At 40.0% G+C, this 21,745-nt stretch overlaps 1 protein-coding gene across 15 annotated transcripts in view; it reads right to left on the bottom strand.

Annotated features, from left to right (window-relative positions):
• Window positions 1–21,745, bottom strand: part of CELF2 (CUGBP Elav-like family member 2) — a 559,698-nt gene that overhangs the window by 293,542 nt on the left and 244,411 nt on the right. For all 15 annotated transcript variants that reach the window (XM_074573263.1, XM_074573258.1, XM_074573267.1 and 12 more), the window contains one exon: window positions 14,538–14,573. Coding sequence is in view for 7 of the 15 variants with exons in the window: in XM_074573249.1 (XP_074429350.1) it covers window positions 14,538–14,573 (36 nt within the window). In the remaining 8 variants the exon portion in view is untranslated. The remainder of the gene's footprint in view (window positions 1–14,537; window positions 14,574–21,745) is intronic.

The raw sequence follows: 21,745 nt of genomic DNA, 5'->3' as shown, positions 1-21,745 counted from the left end.
GTAGCGATGCATGGGGTTGTTGTGGCCCAAGTGCAGGACCTGGCACTTGGCCTTGTTGAAGCACATTCCATTGGCATTGGCCCATCGGTCCAATCTATCCAAGTCTCTCTGTAGAGCCTCCCTATCCTCATGTAGATCAACACTCCCGCTTAGCTTCGTGTCATCTGCAGACTTGCTGATGATACACTCTATGTCCTTATCAAGGTCATCAATAAAGACGTTAAACAGAAATGGTCCCAACACCGAGCCCTGAGGGACACCACTTGTGACCGGCCGCCAGCTGGATTTAACTCCATTGACCACCACTCTTTGGGACCACCCATCCAGCCAGTGCTTGATCCAGCAGATTGTATGCTCATCCAGGCCATGAGCTGCCAGTTTTTCCATGAGAGTTCTATGGGGGACAGCGTCAAATGCTTTTCGAAAGTCTAGGTAGACAACGTCCACGGCCTTTCCCTTATCTGACAATCCTTTCCCTTAGCTGACAATCTTCCTCTGCCATTAAAAGTGCATTCAACATGCAAAAATTAAACGTGCTTTATTTCTACTTAGTTTTTGCCTTTCAACGTAGAACTATATATTTCCTGAACTCAAACACTTCCCCAACAACTCCTGTCAGCTGCACACTGTCATGTGGCTGCCCTCCTCTCCCCCCCCAATCATGGGAGCACAAGTCACAGATTATAGAATTAATCCTCTGCCCAAAACTACTGCAAGCTCTGGAAGAAAGAAAACACTCCAGAGCAGGGAAAACTCTCTGTGCCGCATTCCTTTGATGCCCTCCATCAATCCAGCAACATTTAGATGATAACATATTGCATGCAGTCACAAAAGAACATACTTTAAATAGTAGTCTTGTTACAAATTTGTAAACATAGCTAAGCAGCAATAATACCTCCCTTCATGCTCGCTTTTGGAACAGCTGCTGTCACTGTTGCAGACCATCTGCAGATAGGAAGGTATCTTAGCAAATACCTCCAAAACCCCTCTGCTTAATGAGTAGGTAAGGAGTGACAATCAAAACCAGAGCTGCAGCAAGAGAAGCTCATGCTTCTGTGTTCCCATACTTCTAGCTCTTAGGACTAATTTCAAGCTTTTGTCGATGAGTTGGACCTGGGCTGGTTGAAGTTGAACCACTGAAGTCAATGTTGCTGAGAACTGCCCTACCACTTGAGAAAGCATTTCCACAAGCACCAGAGGGATGCAGTCTAGTTCAACCACTCTCTCTTTATTCTTTAAAAAAGGTTTGGTTTGGTTTTTAAGGACAAAGATCAGTCATTTGCTCCATCTGATGATCGCTCTCAGAAGATCTAAATTCGCTGCTTGGCTTGTTACTGAGCTTTCCTGAGAGTTCGGAAACAAAGTTCACCCTCTGGATTTTGATGCAGGGCAAGACATCCTGACGGATGCATGGGGAAGTCGGCGCAGACGAGCTCAAGGAAAGGAAAGGGCTGGGATGTGCAGAAAAGTGCTTGTTGTATGGGCAGCAGGAGGCAGCTCCACGCGTAGGAGGTGAGAGAAGGCAGCACGCTGGGAGTGGGAGAAGGCTACAAAGAAAGTCAGCTCTGAGAGAGGAGAGTGAGGAACATAAGGAATATCACAGTGTGTGGGATGAGATGAGAACAGAGATGTAGGTTTTTAGAGAACTTTAAAACAATTATAGGTTTTTACCATGGGAGGTTCTGTTTGACTAGATCAGAGCGCTTGCTTCCTTGTTACGTGCCTGGAATTGAAGCTTTCTTTGAAAGAGCTTGCTAACACTATTCCATACTTTCAATTAACATTTTATTTAAATGCTTTAAGATAGTTTCTAGATATATTAAAGCCTTACTGATGAAATTTTGAATATAATTTACATATCTAAGTCACATTTGCATTCAATAACAAGACGGCTTTCCAGTATGGAGCACGCCATCAATAGCCCCCTTTACTAGCATCTTGCTGCATTTCCCTAGCTGCAGCATTCACTTCAAATTCAAAAGGCTCCACATTTAGTTGAAAGAAAGGAGACAGCGATATCATCAATGATCAGTTATCTTTTCCAAATTCTAGCCTGATGCATTGCAGAATACCATTTTAACATGTGTACATCGTTCAGCCACCACTTGGACATATCTTCAGGAGTTTGACAAGAGACATAAGTCTATTTTTTAATTTAATGTTCTGTTAAAAAGAAGGGGAGAAAGTGTTTAGAGCCTTCCTACAAATAAAGCACAAAGTGTCAATATCTTTCCGCAGTACATCTGCACACTTCCCTGGGGGATTTTTCATTATAAAATCATATCTCAGTTATCACGTCTCAGCACCATAAAGCACATATGGGATATGTGATAAAAGCCCCCTTTTTTTTTTTTTTATCGGGAAATACAAGTAAGAGATACTGGTGGTTGGAGAAGATTTAAAGTACATTTTGAGAATTTCTGAATGTAAGGAAGGCTAAAAAACATGGTGCGAGATCAAAAGATGACTGATGCATTGCACTGCCCAGAGAGGTGGCAGATGTCCCATCCCTGTAAACATTCCAGGCCAGGTTGGATAGGGCTGTGAGGAGCCTGATCTAGTTGAAGATGTTGAGATGGTTGGACTAGATGGCCTTTAAAGGTCCCTTCCAACCCAAACTGTTCTATGATTCTGTGCCCGAGAGCAGCAGCCCACTGGTGAGCATTGCGCAGGCAGTACTGGGCACAAGAAAATCATGTGCAACTGCCTCTAGTTACTCTGAGAGGTTCTTACACAGGAACATTAATATCAAAGGTGGGCTTGGTGGAGGTTTTGGGCTTTTGTTTTGTTTTGTGTCTCTTTTTGCATCGGACAGATCGATTTTTCTTATATTAGACTTGATGCTACACCATAAAATTTATAGAGACCATAAATCTTACAAGCCCCTAGAAGGTCAGAAGAGACCAGCTTTGATGCATGCAGAATACCGGGAAGCAGGGGGAAAAGAAGGAATTTGGGGCTTTTCCTTATTTAGTGGTAATCCTTTGTTTCCTTATTTATTGTTTTTGTGAACTCTATAGACATAATTCTTCAGCGCTCTGCCTTGTCTCACAGGAAGAAGTTAATTCAAAGTTGAATTTACAAAAGGAAACGTGTTTTTTGGTTTTGGTTCATCCAAACAAAGCGTCACAGCTGAAAGTCAGAAGAAAACTGGACACCTGTATCTTTTGAAAAGGTAGAATATCAGGAGTTGTAAAAGTCCTAAAACCCAAAGAAAACAATGATCTAAAGCATCTTCTTATTAGCGTGAAAAGAGGTTTGGCTAGGGACTGAGAAGATTTTCCTGCAGATACTTCTTTTCATAGCTGCCTCTTCTCAACTTTGCCAGCCTGTCTTTCAAAGCAGCTGCTAGATAATACCAGATGAAGAGATGAGCCACCGGCTTCCTCTTGAACAACAACCCTTATGGTGCTGTAAGGATAAACCGCTCCTGCCACACGTTTCCTATTATCCAGCACCCACTACCAAAGCCCTACAGCATTCCACAATTTAACAAAATATCACCGAGTTAGGATCAACATTGGAAAACCTGCATTCGAAGCGCAAGCCAGACTTGACTGCCACATTTTCAACATCTGTCTCTGAGCTCTGAATTTTTTCCAGCGGGTGAATATCTAAAAAAATGTCCCTGGCACTGTGAGACAAATTCACGATGGGAATTTATTTCCCATTTATATTTCATTACCTGATGGAGCTGCTGAAGAAAGTCACTCCCAAAGTAAAATGGAAGGCAGAAGAAATGAGGTAGAGTCTCTCGCTGCCTTTTCTCAGTCCTTAGAGTAACTTTTTATTTATTCATTCATTCATTTATTTATTTATTTATTAATCACCTCAAGTACTTGCCATTCATCAGACTCACTGTTTTTACAGAAAAACTTCAAGCAATCAATCTAAAGCCCTTGCATTAATTCTAAAAGGTTCAGAGACCAGAGAAGGACTGGGGTTGTGGCATGAGTTCATGCGTAACTCAGCCAAATCAATATCCCCTTTAAACTGCATCACTCTCTTTCACCTTGCAAGTTTTGAAATAGAAGATATAAGTTGCTGCTTTAACTGAGATTTCTTTTCCCGTTTCCACATGTGCATCCTGAGGGATACTGCGGGTTTTTTTCCCTGCTCCAGCTACTGAACTGTTATTTCCACAGGCATTCTCCATAACAGGGAGGAAAAACGTCACCGCTGCATGATTTCTGTAAGAGAAAGCTAACACAAAATGCCAATTAAAAGTTTGTGCCGCTGTACGCTCATAGTGGATGGAACACTTCCATGGGAAGCAGGAGGCAGCTGTCAAACACGCAGCTTGAGACACGACTGCGCAGCTCCCCTGAAGAACAGGTCACAGAGGGGGGAAATCAATAAATAAAGTACCTTCATCGTTAATCATTTTCTGAATTTTTACATCAGCCAGAACGTTTACAAGTCGTATGCCAAGTTTCATTCGTTGCCACCGTTTTCCCTGTCTCTCCGCCACTCAGCCCGTGCTGGGGTTGCACGACTTTCTGCTGATGCCAGGGCTGACTTTCTGCACCGAGCCCCGGGCTCCTCTGGGGTCAGAGGTGCAATATCCATTCTGTTATTAGAGAAATTACTCAGTGCAATTTCACAGTTCAGCAAAACAGACTTATTGCTTGTATGCACTGTGTGTGCACGCCTTAACGAGCACTTAAAAGTTTTTCTACTTCTGTTCCTTCGTGGAAACATCCATCTTTAACAGCTTTAGAAACGTTAGCGTGCGCGGTTTCTTTTTCTACTTTAATAAGGAAGTACTACCTTGCACGTAATAAGGTGTCTAAAGAGCTGGACTTCCCTCTCTGCTATAAATTCCGAAACAAAAAAGTGAACTGTGTGCTTTAGGTAAAAACTGAAGAAAGTAACAGGTGGCTTTTTAGTAACATGATTACTTTTATTATTACATTCTGAATATTCAATGTTAGCAGCAACCATTTCTTCTTGTGAATGCTTTTCCAAATTCAATTGCTTTATCCAAGTTATCTTTGTTTATTTCTGCAGGGGCAGGACCAGGGAAAAGCAATGCTATTTCTGCAATATTTTATTTTATTTACTCTCAATGAAAATGAGAAGGTCTTTTTTACAGCTGCGCAGCCTGTAATGTCAGCTCCAAGCAATCAGCTAAAAAAAACCCCCTACAGTCACTTTTCAGGTTTTAAAATAAAAAAAAAATAGAAAAAAGAAAAAAGAGAAAGAAGAAATCAATTCATGTTGTCACAGTCTATCTAGACTCATATTGTCCCCAGCCATTGATACAGAATGAGACCATCTGGGGATTCAATTACTCATGACATGAATAGTAATATTTCATTTTTGTTAAATAAAATTTTTTAGTTGCAGGAATTTCTCCTTACTTCACCAAGTGATCCTGGAATGAAAGCTACCAGCCGCTGAGACACGGCAAGCCAAAGTCTCTTTGGCACCCACGAGCACACTGGCGCAGGTACATCTGTACCCCCAACAGAAACATCTTAATAAAGAAGAAAATTTTTGAGCATCAAGTTAACAGACGGGCTCCTGAGCTCCGAGCCCTAGCAGATTTCTTAAATGTCACAGCCGCCTTTTAAGAGCTTGAATCAATAGCCTGGTTCAGAAAAGCGCACTTGCCCTTTGAACCAAAGTCAGTGGCACATGCAGTCCAGTACTTTTGATTAACCCAAACCCTACATCTAAATAAGTATTAGCAGCCATTTAGGCCCTTATTTTAGGCTTCCACTTTATGATTCTCTCTTCACGTTTCAAGAGGATGCTACCAAAACTGGGTTTCTATGTGTATATTCTTCTTTCTTCATCAAATAGAGCTGTCTATAATCTCAGTGACAAAGTTGGGATCAAATCAGATGATGTTCCTTTTACAGCAATGAGTAAGCAGCAATACTCATGCTAAAATTGCACCGACGTGTGCAATCACTTTAATAACAACAGGACTATTCTCTAAGATTAAGCACGTGAACTGTTGAGAGATGAGCATCTAAAAGTTCAGAAGGAAAATAGTCAGAAAGGGCTAAGAGTCAGTTCTCTTCCTTTTTTTGTGTGTGTGTTAGGTGAAGCCTGGCATCTTGTTTTCCCCTTGTTCTTTCTCCGCGGGCATTCATTAAGCTTAGATTATGGCAAACGGACATGATTTGCATCCACTGTACAACATCATGGCTTTGCCGAGGCTTAAATGTTCCCTGCAGAAAACGACGCGAAAGCTCTAAAAATTCCAAGGGTCTGAATGAAAAATATTTTCCATTATAGCCCAGCTAAGAGAAGCGCTGCGCCGGCACTTTGCTGTTGTAGAAGTGCTGTGTCGGGCACAACTTGCAAAATATACCGGGAGAACGTACACAGAAAGTGGGGTAGGTCCTCAGTGGCTCCAAACAGGCAAAAACATCACCGCGAGCGAGAGAGTTACAGCATCGCTATGAGATGCTGCTCCCAACACGTGAGTCTGGGGCTCACTGCCCGCCTTCTGCTGACCACAGACAAGCTTTAGGGGCCGCCTGCTTCTAATGGCGAGGCACAGATGGGGAAAATCTGCATTGTCTCACAGGAGGAATCTCAAGTCAGCACCCTCAAAAAATAAAAAAAAACAGTCACCAATTACTGCTTGCAGATCTTGCGTCTGGCTTTATGTAACCTGCCTAGTCCCACTGTGATCATTGCCTTTTAAAAATGTGCAACATCTATGGACTCCAGTAAAAATGTTTTTAATATAATGTAGATGAAGTATAAACTGTTAACCTTGAACACCGGGGAATGTGTTAGGTTCTTGTGGTTTTTTTTTTAACCTCCTTAAATAATTTACCAAGGATTGTCTAAGCTTTGCTTGTAATTCATAGCAAATCTTTTGGAATCATTCAAATAGTTGCAATTTCTGTAAACAATACACTAGGTATTATTTCATAAATAAAAGGGACGCTCAGAGGGCAGAGAACATTGAGGAGAGCACTAAAGTGGACTCTCTGCTGTCTGAGGGTATCGGTGTGTTCCTGACACCGTCCCATCCCTGTCTCTTACTACTGCTCTTCTGGGACCAATGGTAAGGACACCACACAAAACCCCCTGTATATCAGCAGTTCATTTCTAACTATTTATTAAACATATGATATAATACTCTGTGTTTTGTCAAATGCACTAAGAGAAAGCTGCTCAACTCTGCCATGTTAACAAAGCTCTCCCTGACCTCAGTTGCTGGGCTGCTTCTCCAGAGGCACATGGGAATACACCCTTTCCCCTCCTCAAATCCGTATTCCCATCTGAAGTTACTCCCTTAAGTTTCATCCTTTGCACTGACTTTCTGAACAATGTTTTTCTGATAATCTTCAGACGCCAAGACAACACTTAAGCGAAGGATACACACACAAATGACTAACTTGGAGCACGAGTATTTCAACTGAGCTGGGAAATAAAGCGAGGAGAGAAAAAAAAGGTTTTTGTGTTTTAAGTCGATTTCCTTTGCTGTTCTTACACTGGAATGGTCTCTCAAAATCCACCTGCAATGGTCCATTTCTCTATCTTCATTTAAACTGCTGTTCAAAGGCTAATTTTTTGAGCAAACCCGAGAAATACCATTCCTGTGTCAGTCAAATGTTCTCCGCAGACCAATGTAAATTTAACTTAAACCAGTAAGACACTGCAGTGGTATTAAGTGGAACAGATAATGAACCTAAATAACTGCTCAATCTTATTAGTGTAGCCCTTATATACCTTCCGTTTTTCTTCAAGCCCTGCTGCTTAGCATTCATACTGCCTGATTTGAGACTAAAATTAGATTATAGGAATGCGTGCTTTTTACAAGAGGTCTTTTATTTGTTCCATGAAGTATTTAGCACTCTTTAGGCACTGTATAAATAAAAATAATCACGATCTTGGAATTCACCTTCAGGAATGGAAATGAAGGTGTCGGAGTCCTTTCATTTCTGCTGCACGTTATCCTCATCGGGCACGTTTGGATGGCAACGCTTTGTAAGACAAAGTTAAAAAGATGCTTGGAAGTCTGGCAAAGCTGAGTAACAGGAAAAAAAAGAGAAGGGAATATGTCTCTAGTTTTAGAGTTTTACAATAGGGAGTAAAAATAAAAGCCCTACCACACTTTTAAGATAAAGGTCTGCTGTCAAATTCATTAGCGTTTGTGAGAGATGCTAACAATTTCTGGTGAAAAATGGTTGTGGGTTCAAAGCCCAGGTCACTGAGTAAAATCACTTACACTCATTTTAAGATTCAAAGGCTACATGTAGTTAGGAGCCATTTCAAGACTGCGAGCTGTGATTTCTGAGGGCTCTGCACTGTGAGAAGAGTTACTGCCTTCTGGGTCAGAGTCCTATCAAGTCCAACAATCATTTTTGTCCGACTTTCCCCCCTCCTTCCCAGGCTCTATATTTAGCATTTAAGTACCAAATATCGAAAGTTTTTTTTGAGGTTAAGCATGCCAACGTCCTCAAAACTCCAGTAGGCATCAGCTTACGTCACTTGGCACTTTAACACTTATAAAACTCAGGCTGCTAGGACTCACCTTAAATTAAAGCTATCATCAGGTGAAACATCTAGTCTATGCTATTCCCCCAGGCTCCACTTTCAGGCAATGGAAAAAATTCCCCAAGGTTATTCACCCCGTCCTGAGATAAGGCACCTATTTCTCTTCATTTCTCCCCTGGTTCTTTCGACTGAGGACTTCTGTAATAGCTAAATTTAGGCAACGTGAATCCTGCCATTGGTATCTTAGTAATTTTTGAATGCAAGTCATCGGTAAGCACATATGGATAATCACCTCTACGCTTCTTAGGCTCCTCTTAAGATTTTAAAAATAACTCTTCAGAAAGGGATCAGATTGCACATAAGTGTGTTTTAAGATTAACATTAGCTGTAAAAACCATATTTCGAAATGGATGTAAAACAACCAAAAAAAATGCTGACAGCTACTAGAAGGAATAACTCCATGTCACATTTTAATGATATTGGAGCTTTACTTAGAAAAAATAAAAATCTGAATAATTCAGAGACAACTTGTGTATTATTTCCTCAAAACCCCCCAGTTTCGGTTACAGTAACGTCAAACCTGTTACTATCCCAAATAATTACTGTACTTTATATTACAGCACCTCAGAAAGACCAAACGGCACCAGGGCATTCCTAAACAGCACATACAATGGGTAACAGGCAGTCCTCCTTGCAGTACAGAAAATCAGCTCAAAGCTTAGACGAACGCAAATACTATTTAGAAATTAACATCTGAGGCACAGACAAAGGTCAAACATAAGAATTTATTTTATTTTCTTAAGGGAGTGATTAGTTAAATTCAAGTCTCGATTTATAATAATTATTTTATTCAGAAAATGGCAGGCATCCAAATTATGGAAAACCTGCTCTTTAAGACAGTTGACTGGAGAACATTTAAATATCGAGGGCTGGAATCTTTTTCTTTTCTTTTTAATGATGTGGTTTCAGAAAAGATACAAGATGATATCATTTCCAAATACTAGCTCTGGTTAGCTGCATATAGTTTGACATTCAAGAGATTTTAATGTTATCAGCCACCACTGCCTGCCACCCGGGATGCACAACATTTTCTTGACCTATTATTTATATGGCTCTAGACGAAAGTGAGTTTTGAGAAGGGATTTAGAGGTGGAAAGCAGAACTTCTCCATTAGAAGAGAGGGTCACAAATGGGCTATGCCAAATCCCTGCTTTATTTAAGGGAGAATAAAGCTTCAGTAAGTGTTATATCCAGGTATGGAAAAAAAATCTGTCATAGATTGGCAGACGCATGTGGTGTAGGTGGATGGGTCTTCAAGCCTGACACGACTGGCAAAGCAGCACCGGTGACATGAGAGGACATCAACAGTATATGAAACATGAGGGGGGAAAGGTACAACCTGGTGTTCTCAGAGAGAGAAATTGCTTGGCAGAAGACCTGAAGGGGACCAGAGGAGCAAAGACAGAAGCTAACCCCAGCTCCCACCGTCCATGCAAAACCACTGAAGACAGCAACTGAGATGTCAAGTAGGCCTTTAGTCCATGCCCCTATTACTGTCAGGAAAAAATCCTTTTCATTTTATAGTAATTAAAATGCTCACAGATGTTTTATTAACTCACTCTGCAGAGCCACATAAATTTTATAATTCATCCAAGCACTTACAAGTAGTTACTTGGGTTAGGCTGTCAAGACAGAAATGATTCAAAACCTTGTGTACTTAGCTCCTTGGAAGACATATCATTCCCTAACACAATGGTATTAGAAAGACTGCTGACAGTTAGTGATCAAGAGATTTCATTTTGCTTGTCATATGGTGGGTTGTCAATTCTTCTTTTCCCTTTAGATAAAAGCTTAGTTGCATTAGATTTAAATAATGGTGAAGTTGCAGGTTAACATTTTTCAAAAGTACCAAAGTGACTTCGGTACTTAAATTCTATTTTCCAAATGCCACAGACATGCAAGAACGTAAGTCTCTACAGTAAATGGAACTTAGACACTATTAAAGAAATTTATGGAAAGGTGAAGAATAAAACCCCAGCTCAGGAGGGCTTAGAATTTGTACCTTACTCCAGACTTGTGGTTTAAAATGTAGAAAGTTTGCAAATTATTACAATTCTAAGAAAAGCTAAAGATTTAAATTTCCGTTTTGAAGATACTCGATAATTTTCACATCAATGTATCCCATGCCGTTATATTTCATTGCAGATTTCCTCCCACCCTTCTAAAAAGATTTCTAAATGTCAGGTTTAAGATGGCCTTTACCTCAAAATACAAGTTTTCCGGAGTTATGCTCATGATTTAAGCAGGGGCTGCAGAGATCTTTCTACAATATTTTTTACAAAAAAATCTATGCAAATTATTCTCTTTTTTTTTTTTTTTTTTTAGCAGTAAATAAGAACAGCTTGCAGGAGGAACTGACCAGTTAAACTTTACTCCCACCCCCGAGTGAAATGTAAAACTGAGTCACTACATAAAAGTGGAAAAGTAGCCTAATTTTTACTTCTGTTATCATTACTAACCTAGTATTAAGCAAATAAATAATCCATGTGGTTAGTCTATATTTAAAATATTTGTTCTTCTTTAAATATAAAGTAACTTTGCCAGAAACAAACAGAAGCGGCTAGAGACTGAAATCACTCCTTTGATATTGAAGCTGAGCATTTTCTCGTTTAAGCTCCAAACATCATCTCCCTTGTGCCCACGGGGCTTTGCGCTGTGCTCCAGCGCTCCACCTCCCTAATTTACTGCTCCCCTCGACCGCTGAGCTCAGCCGCTGCTCGCAAAAGCTGGTCGCAAGCTTAGGTACCACAAGGTTTTAGGAGCTTATCTTCATTCGTTAATCGTTCTGTATCATGTTTAAATGGTGGAATTCTCAAGTTAAGGTATATTTCTTCTAATACTTTTAGTTGGGTCTGTTATCGCAGGTACCATCTATGTAATGTTGAGAACAAATACAGTTTGAAATAGGACTGCCATAGCAGCTATAGAACATCTAACGGGAAAAAAAAAATATAGGCCAGACCTTTATTAAATTTTAAAGAATGCCTTCACTACTCTCTTGTAAAGATCCAAATAGGGTATTCAAATCTCTAGAGATCACCAGTATAATTTCTTTATCATGTTCCATTTAAAATTTAATTATGTAGTCTACAACAAGAAGTATCCGAGTACTCTAAATAGGTCATGCAATGAACAACTTAATATTATTATAAAGTTTTCCTTGTGAAGATCCGTTCTTTGATGTGCTGTTGCACAGAGAAAGCCTTTCTTCGAAAAAAACAATATACTTTCACGGATATAATAATGTCATTTAATATAAAAACTGTAAAGCTTCTTTATCATATTTTAAGTTTAAATTTTCAATTCCTTCTCTTGCCTGAGCTTCCCCAAATCATCAGAAATAACTGGTAAATTAGAACTGACACAATATAACCGTGCTGAATATTTTTATATCTTTCTACAGGCAAAGTTAATCTATTAGCTTTCCTTCTAAATGATATCCACTAACTCAGATATTTCTCCCTTTGCCTATCAATGATACACGTTCTTCAGTGGCAAGAAGTAAGGTAATTTCTTCTGCCTCTTGAATATAATCATTAGAGATCAATCAGCAGTATTTAAGGGGAAATTACTATATTTAAAAGTCTCACCATTTAGCAAGACACTTTGTTATATTTTCTCTTTTAAAAATGCCCATAACTAACCTCTCTTGGTTACTACAGGAGAAGAGCAAATATTCAAAATATTCTCTTCTGTAACTTCTGACGATTTACAGGGCTTCCTGGGAACAAATCCCTAACTTTAATTCAACTATGTAAAATTCAGAAGGGGTTTTGGAGAATTTTTTTTCACCGTCGGGTTTTTTTTTTTTTTTTAATGACAACAAAAAATTAGTGCCACTAGTGCCTAAGCCTTCCTGACAGTCAAGTACAGACACAACTGCTCACACGTCACTTCCAGTGAAAGCCCTTCCACCGGGTTTACGAAAGCTTGAAAAGGATTTAATCAGTCCTGGCCACAAATATACCTACGAGTCATTATTGCCCTGAGAAGAGGCATCGTGGTTGCCTGCACAAATGAGAGATTTCTAGCATTACAGAGGGCTTTTTCTGCCCCACCGGACAATATATGACGAGCACAGTGACTAGGGGAAAGTGGTTATTAGTTTCATCATTTCAAGGTGCAACACCTAAAATTTTATAGGCTATAAAGCAGTTGCAGGGCGAGGGCGGAAGAAGATGTGGTGTTGGTGGAGAAATTAGACTGCTTCACTGTTATGAATTAATAATAGCAAAATGGTTCACTTGAAGTTTGAAAGAAGAACCAAAAATATTAGATTAATACATCGTAACATAAGTTTAAAAACCCCAAGGAACTGCAGGAACAGGTGAATCCCTGAGAAGGCTGGAGGACAAGCCAATCTGCGCACAGCTGTAAACATTTGTTTTAAATCAAGACAAGATCATTGGTTTTAATATTTATAACACAATTACAATGCCTTGTGCACATTGCTTGTATAATCTGATTTTTACTTGCGACATCTTGCCACAGCTAAAATTAAAGCCTTGTGGTAATAATTCAAAAAACACATTTAGGCGATCATTAATGGCAAGTATGAAACTGGATGTTTATTCAAGCACCTATACCTCTCATTTTTACTTTAATTTAAAGTGGAATTCATTTCTGCAGTACAAGGACTTCATGTTTCCAGTATATTAGTCATGTAATACCTACCCAATTAGGGGCATGCTGTCAAACTGGAAATATTTTAGCACTGAAACCAGTAAAAGATACAGCTAGGCTGTGTTATTGACACTCCTAATCAAAGAGACAGCTACTCTGCTGAATCTCTACTTCCTTTTTTTGTATGTATGAAGAATTGTAATTCTTTTGCAATGAAGATGAATAAAATCTCTTACGTGTCAGGTAGGCTAATCATTGGTCAGCACTTCAAACGCTTGGCATTTCACCAGCATTTTTGCTTGCACAACTGGGGATGGTAAGTCATAAGAAGAAAGGTACCTAATGAACGAACACCTCATCTAAATTATACAAGCTTGTACCTACGGAACAAGGCGATACATTACAAAGGGGGGAAAAACCATCACACACAGTGAAAGTCTACATTTTTACAACTTAACAACACAGTCAAGCCAACTAATATACACCACAGGCACCATAAAGAAAGGCAGACATATTTTCTCTTTCTTAGAAGCAGAAATAACTTGTATGTGTTACCATGCTTAAAGAAAACTGATTTTCTTGTTGAAATACCCTTTTAACATTATATATTGGATGAACTACATCATTGGTATTAATCAGAGCATATCAAAAAACCCCAAACCATCATCTCATTAAAAACCCCTACACCTCAAAGGGCAAAACTGGTGGCAGAAGATGCAAGAGGACTGTGAGCACCGTTTTTTTGCATCTCTGCTAAGTGACAGGTTACCGTATCAGATTTTTTTTTGTTTCCCTTCTCTCCACCCTTTTCTCTGTCTGCATGATTACAGCATTTTATTGCATCCTCTGACAATACGTAGGCAGGTCTCTCTTCAAAAGCCTCTATTGCAGCCTGGGAGTCTTGTCTAGTTCTATTATTTTATGAAAAGCTTTCTCAGCACAGAAGAATTTGGTCCAAGCTGCTTTCCAAATGAAAATGCCTTAAGATTCCAGTGTTTTTGCCTCCTCCTACCTCCACGTTTACCTCCCCTCATCCCTCAGGTGAAATTTAAAGCAAAAGCCAAACCACCCGCAATGGGTGTAATTGCACAGCTGGAGGAAAGCCACATCTGGGTTTCTTCTCCTCATCAGGTGCACAATTCTGCTAAGCCTCAAAGCAACTTCAGCGTGTCGCTTGAAGCTGGGGAGTTCTGGTTGCGCCAGTAGTTCATAGTCATTTGTCTGTCTACGGCACGCAGTGCATGTTCTCCTCTCTGCACCCCCAGTTTTCAATATCCCAGCGGTTTTCCTTAGGAAAAGGATCGTGTTCCGGCTCAAAAGGTCGTGCTTCTTTCAGCACCTTCCAGACACTGGTACACAGACGCAGCTTAGAGCAACTTGCTTACCTGGGTAATGATCCAGATAACTCTGTGGCAGTCTCTCTGAAAGACACAAAAAGAGAGGAAAAATTGGCTTGTGTTTAAAGAAGCTATAAAATTTTAAAGATGCCTTTATACTGCTTATATTTTATAGGAGTGCTTTATACACAGCTTTATACGCAAATGCGTCATTTGCGGATGCAACGTTTGCATGATCATATACACAAGAATGTGAAAAACAGATGATGGAGTGTGATCTAAGGATTTCATCAGAATAAAGTTCTCAATGGTTCAATTACTCATTTTTTCAGCATAAAATTATCACTGTTTCAAATGCCAGCACGGCATGATCCTACATAGCCAAAACGTAGTACTGGGCCAATTTTCCACTGGAAAAAGTTCCCTTTTTTAAAAGTTAAAAAGTTAAAAGTTCCCTTTTTCCAGTGCTGCAGCAAAAGCAAGACATTAGACAGATGTATAACCGTGTCATGGTAACGTGAAATACCATGTTAATGTTAATTCTTCTTATATTGGGTTTTAGGCAATAGTTGTTTTCCAAATATGTGATTTTTGATCCTATTTACTTGTTTGAAGGTGTTTTGTGGGTTTGCAATTTGTTTGAGGGAAACCGAGAGTGAGAGAGTGAAAGCGGGCTAATGTAGCCGGTACGTCACGTTAAAGCACAATTAAATACATTATCATTACCTACGTCTGTCCTTAAAACACATCCCAGATCTACCACCACTGTACGTCCTTGTTCGCCTCTCCAGAATATCTGCTTAGGCCTTATCCAAAGATCGGGAAAACAGCTGGATAGCGCCATTTCTCCTTTCTCTCCCATGTATAAGACCCTAACAAACCAGCAGGGAGGCATAAAGGGGCTCATTCTCCTACACTTGACCCGAGGTCCACCTTATTGCACGCTTTGCCCGTCCAGTTATAAACCCTCTGTCCTATGTTGAAGTTTGCTACATGAAAGAGAGCTCGTCAGGTCACACCCTATTTGCTTCAGCTGAGATCCAAAGTCCAAAATTGCACATCTGTAGCTTGAACTTGTGGTATGGGACAATTCTCAACATAACACTCTCTTCTTATTTACAGCTGAGGAATAGAAAATCCTTCCATCAACTTTTACATACAGGGTAGGTAAAAAAATTTAATCTTTTTTTTTTTTGGGGGGGGGGGAGTGGTGATGATAGTTGAGACAGGTCTCAAAATCTTCCTTGCCTTAACAATTCCCAAAACCATGAATCTAGTGATCTCTAAGGACAGAACCAAGCCTACACATTTTGGTTGTGAGTGTATAAACCTTATAAATACAGACCAAACCCCCAAGTCAAATTTCTTTATGAATCCAAAGACAAAAAAAAAGAAAAAAGAAAGATGTTTTTCAAGGCTCTTGTAGAGCTTTACCATGTCCTGAAGCAACTTTTTTTTTTTATGGGGCAACTACAGAGTTATAGTAAAAACACAATAATTTGGAACTCCTCTTTAGTTGTAGATCCCCCATGCTTTTTGGCACTATATGAACTATGAGCAGCTACAAGGGTCTTGGATTTTTAATTGTTAATTTATTTTTTTTATTGAGCACCCCATGGTGACACCCAGGCTTTTTCCTTAATGGTTACGCTGCAAATTGTAGACTCCATTATAGTGTCAGAGAAGATAAAATGGTCTCGCTAAACACGCTCGGCTTTGCATTTTCGTTGAGTCTCTATCTTCAAGCCGTGCAGTTTGCCAGTCACGGAAGGTTGCCTTAAACGTCCCAGTGCTTTGCTTCAAAAGGCACAGAGCAGAACCCTGCTCAGTGGTTGCAAAGAGGAATAAGCAAAAAATAAAGAGATGGCTCACGTGCTTTTCTTGTACACACCATTCAGCATCAGACCAACGGATACATTCCACGCTGGCCCAGGTTGCCCAGAGAAGCTGTGGCTGCCCCATCCCTGGAGGTGTTCAAGGCCAGGCTGGATGGGGCTTTGAGCAGCCTGGTCTAATGGGAGGTGTCCCTGCCCAGGGCAGGGGAGTGGAACTAGATGACCTTGAAGGTCCCTTCCAACCCAAACCATTCTGTGATTCTATGATAAGCCCTCTCAGAAGAGCCGGTTCCCACCCCAGCAAAGGCAGACAGGTATGTATTTAACAAGTGCCTGTGATGAACAAAGTCCATGATTTAAATGACATCAAAGGTGAGAGCCAGGAGCAGGAGGAAGAGAATGGAAAGAGATAAGGAAACGCAATTAGAGTGGAGCAATACGGACTTGGTTTCTATAGGGCAATTTGATACAGCCGTACATTCTAGATATTTTATTTTCATTAAACTCTCCTGCACGTTGGTATCATACCACCTGATTTTCCAAGCCCTACTCATAACTTATACAGTTCAAGGAATTAATATGATATTTTCTGTAACCCATCAAAGAACTGGATCACTAAATGGTTCCAACAGTCAGGAAATTTTTCCCTTCCACCACTGATCACAGACACCGTTTCCTTTCATCGAAATGCTTTTCTGGGGAAAGAACCTGGAAGAAAAAGTCAAGCTTTGTTTCTTCTTCAAAAGGGGCTCCCTCGCCTTTAGCTATCTATTATCGCTCTAATGACAGAGTAGCACAAACCTTGTTGCTTTAGGATATGGGAGCACATTTTATAAAATAGCAGTTGCTCATCCAGCTTAAAGAAAGAGACAACGAGGCAAATCGCAGGTGTGTACTGCAGGAAGCATCACGAAGCAGAAGAAGCTATGTTTAAAAGAGGATGTTAAACTGGAAACACAGTGTCAGCTTCTGAGCGGAGCAGTGAGTGATCGGTGCATCTAAATTTCTAAAGATTTTCATTTTTGTTAAATAACCCTCTCTACAAGAGATGCTGGCCTTATGAAAACAATTATTAAATAGTCAATACAGTGGTAAAAAAATCTGAATGTGATCAGAATCTTAAACAAAGATGCTGCGGGCCTTTAGCATATACATTTTTAATGTAATTAATTGTGTTGCCAGTTTCACATTTGGTCAGATCAAATTCCAATTTTTTGAAAAAATGTGTAACGTAGCGATTTTTGAAATATAGATCAAACTCAAATAAAACTGTGAAACTCACAAGTAGAAGAGAAGTCTGATTACTTCCGAGCTATCCAAAGATATCACTGTTTCTCATCAACTTAGTAAACACGTAAACCATTAAAAAAATAATTAAAACCCCTTTAGATTATTAAACTAAAAATACCATTTTCCTAGAAAACAAACACAATTATCCCTGCAATGTCGCTGGAAATAAATGGTACACGGACTGCTGAAGATGGTTAATGTCCACTGTAAGTGTCCTATAAATATCAGGAATTGAAACACTGCTCTATAAATATACTTCATGGGAGTTTAAAAAAGAAAATCTTATGGAGCAAATTACTCATCAAGAAAACCCTTAAAGTTTATTTAAAGATAATGGATACTTATTCTGCAGTATTTCAAGAAACTGATGCCAGACTTATACAACCAATTTTCGGATCCCTAGTACTCCCAAATGACACATACAATAAACATAACTCATAATTTAATGTATCTACAGAAAAAAGTTTTGGGGTTTTTTTTCATGGACAAAACCAAGAGAAGGATAATAGTCAAAGGGAAAATAAGTATAAGGTCATGTACTTTCACGTCCTACCTACCATATGAAAGGGTGACCTTGGAAAAAGGTAAGGATGGAAACGTAAATACTTCATCAGGGCTGCCCCCAATTCCACTGAAATCAGTGCCAATGCAAGTGGGATAAGCTAATGCACAGTAATGCTAAGGACAGAAGAGGACAAGGCTAAAGACCCTGGAGAAGCTGTTAGGTGGAGGGTGACATTACGAAGTGCAGTCGCAGCATTCCCGAGAAGGTCATTTACAATTTCCCAGCGTTTTGTGTTCGGCCGCGCAGGACGGATCTGGGGCAGCGTGGTCCATACATATGGAAGGTGAAGGTGCTGTTGAAGCCAGAAGGGTGCCGGGTGAGAGGTCTGCACCCCAAAATGCTACCTCATCACACGTGCTCGCCCAAAAAAAAAAGAAAAAAATCAAACTGCAGGTTTACAAATTGTTCACTAGACCTGTGAGGAGCTTTAACCTACTGCAGAGGCTCTGCACCCTCCGGAGAGGACTTACACAGCTGTTCTCCAAACCCAGCAAGCCAGTGTGGGCGAGCCAAGCACCACACACACATTTTGTCATTTCTCTCTACAGGATGAGAAATCCTTCCCGTAGGATCGGAGTAGGATGTGTACCAAAGCAGAAAAGTATAAATATTTTAGTCAAAACCTTATAGTGAAGTGGAAGTGGGAAGATCTGCATAAAGATCAGCAAACAGACTTTACTGCCTATTAGTTTTGTTTAAAGAAAGTTGTTCGGGAAAACTCTTCAGAATATTTGGAAAGCGTTGTGTTTGTATTAAATGTTTTGTTCACCGAGAGATCATATGGTGCTCTTCTCTCAGAGGCTGACTGGCAGCTGTTGTTACCCACCTACGTGCAGGGTTTAGCACAACACAGCTCCGAGGTTTCACTGTGCAACACTTTTGTCCGGTTTAATACTCTACACTGTGCTTCTGCAGGGATGTGAACTGAGGCACAAGAGCAGGGGAGGGGTTTAAAGGGCAGCTAAGGTAATTCTGTGCGTATTCTGCTAGATGCATGCCAGGACACTTAGCTAGAACTGAGTTCAAACCATGCGAGTCAAGACTATGCTTAGGAAAAATTTTTGCTTCTGCAGGATCATGGCCATTAGTGATTTGGAAAGCCTTAGGTCTCCATCAAGAACAATTTTTGTTCTGAAAAGAAAAGCATATGGATTCAAGCAAAGCAATCCACTGGGGTGCTAAGGAAGATGCGAAAAGAAAGGCAGCAACACATTCCTGCAATCGTGTCACCGTTCTTCCTTTTCCCATCTCACGCTTTGGGGAGAGGATAAAGCCCGCCTACGGCGCACGAGGCACACGAGGATAAGAACATAAGGATAAGGATGAAGCTGAAGAAGGGCTCTGTATGGTGTTCTATTCAGAAAGCAGCACAAATTCAAGCCAAAACCCCCCAAGATGCAGAATATGAGAATCTTCCAACTTGTGAAGAGAAGTGTCCAAACACTGAGGTCATGGTTGTAGGCATCAGAGCCAGCAGCCGTTGTTTCAGCCAGGAGCGTTAGAAGGTCCTGTTGTCTCCAGGACAAGAGACCATGACCCATTCCATTCCCCAGGACATGTAGCAGCAATTAGTTCTATCATTTCTGCTCATATTCCATGAAGCACAAAAAAAACCCCAAAGTTTAAGCTGATATTTCTGCTTTGGGTGAAACATTCCACCCTTTATTAAACAGAGTCCTACACCTGGCACAAGCATTAATTGTGAACAGAAATAAGAACAAGTTGACGAGAAATGAGGTATTTGAGAGGATCACTTGAAAAATTATATATTTTTCCAGGAATATCCACTGCGGGCATAACTGTATATGCCAATTGTGTTGATAAGGTGTGTGTAACAAATTGCAATCATGTTGATAACTAGGAAGTTCTACCTTGAAATATTTCCAAATATTGCATAACCGTGAAGATGTTCTTTGTTTTGCCCCACGGGCAAATCAGGCTTGCCAGAACAAACAACGCACCCGATGCTTTCGACCGCTCTTTCCTGGCTCTGCCTACAGGCCGATGGGGAGCAGACACCATACCACCAACAGTCCCTCCACGCTACACTCCGCTGTGCAAGAAAATCAGGGTAGAGAAGGGTCCAAAACATCCAGTTGGGCAACAGCTCTCAGCTACAGTGTCGACGGCTCCTGTGACCACCAACTCAAAGGGATACATGCCATTAATTTCAATGGCTTTTAACCAGACCATCAATAAACAACTTTTTTAATTGTAGGGGTCCATGCCTGCACACATGCTCGCTGCTACTGCATCGACGTGTATTAGTGATGTGGCAAGAGAAAAGACGGCTACTAATTGTCAGTATAAAGCAGAACTAAAGAAAAGTTTACAAAGGGAAATGAAGGATTTTCCACTTAAAGCAGGGGAGAACAGCTGAAGAGGAACATTAAATTAGCTTTAAAAGGAAGGTTGTATCAGGAGGAATATAATTACTTAGTTGGAATTTCACCAAGACTTGGGAGTCAATGCCTCTACTCTTGCAGAAAACTGCCGTGGGATTTTTAATGACCACAAATGGTCAGGACATTGATTTCACATTTCAGCTGAAAAACAGTACCTCCAAAGACACATTGTTGTCTCTGCTCTTCCTAAAATCACATGGGGGGACTACATCCGAGTTCACTTGGAAGAATTAATAACATGTATTGAAATACCATCGTAAGACACAAGATATTTCACCGGTTTTAAATTGGATAGTTTCTCAGCTTTGTTAGAGTGCAGCACAATAAACAAGCCACATTTGGATAAAGTATGGGGTTTAAATTTCGAATTCAGTTTTGCTATGACTAATTTGATGGACTTCATAGAAGACTTTCTTTCTCTATATCATAAGCTTTTAGTATATCTTTTATTTTCTAATTGTTCCCTATGGCCAGTAAAGACCAAAATGGTAGAAGAAAATTTAATCTTTAAAAAAAAATTAATCAAGATTTCAAACTGATTCTTTTGTAAGTATTTTATCTTTCACGCAGTAAGCAGCAAATAAATACATTGCAGTTTTAAAACTTCACACAGAGCTTAGCTACCTAACAAGGATCATACATTTGCAGCAGAAATACTGCATAAACAGCCTCTGAATGTGCTATTTAAGTACAAGCTAAATACTCTTTTTTTAGGAAGTGATGTAACAAGTTCATATGTAAAAATCTATTTCTATACAAGCTGTCATTCTGCAAGATTAGCTGACTGAGATAAAGGACATGAGCAAACATGCTTGTTGTTTTCTCCCATGATTATTTTTAAAAGCTGCATTTTTCACTATTCTAAATTTGCTACTTCTGAATTTTTCGTTCCTCCTTAGGTAAGGGGGAAAGAAATCTCTGTGTGTTCAGTGCTAAGCGCCTGCCACCAAAACAGTGTAAGTCCGGTGTATATCTAGCATACAAATAATACCCCAAATAAAACATGTGACTATTTTATATATTTCATAAAAAATTAAGTCTTGTTTTACCCCCCTACTCCAAAATCTTTGAAGACAACAATATTATAACTTACAAGTTAAAGCATAATTCAGGCTAAATCCTCCCTCCTTGCAATTTACCTACAAAACAGAACTAAGATCT

The sequence above is a fragment of the Larus michahellis genome, chromosome 1 (genome assembly GCF_964199755.1).
Source record: "Larus michahellis chromosome 1, bLarMic1.1, whole genome shotgun sequence".
NCBI lineage: Eukaryota > Metazoa > Chordata > Aves > Charadriiformes > Laridae > Larus > Larus michahellis.
The sequence above is the reverse complement of the archived record's forward strand: the minus strand, read 5'-3'. Positions and strand labels throughout refer to the sequence as shown.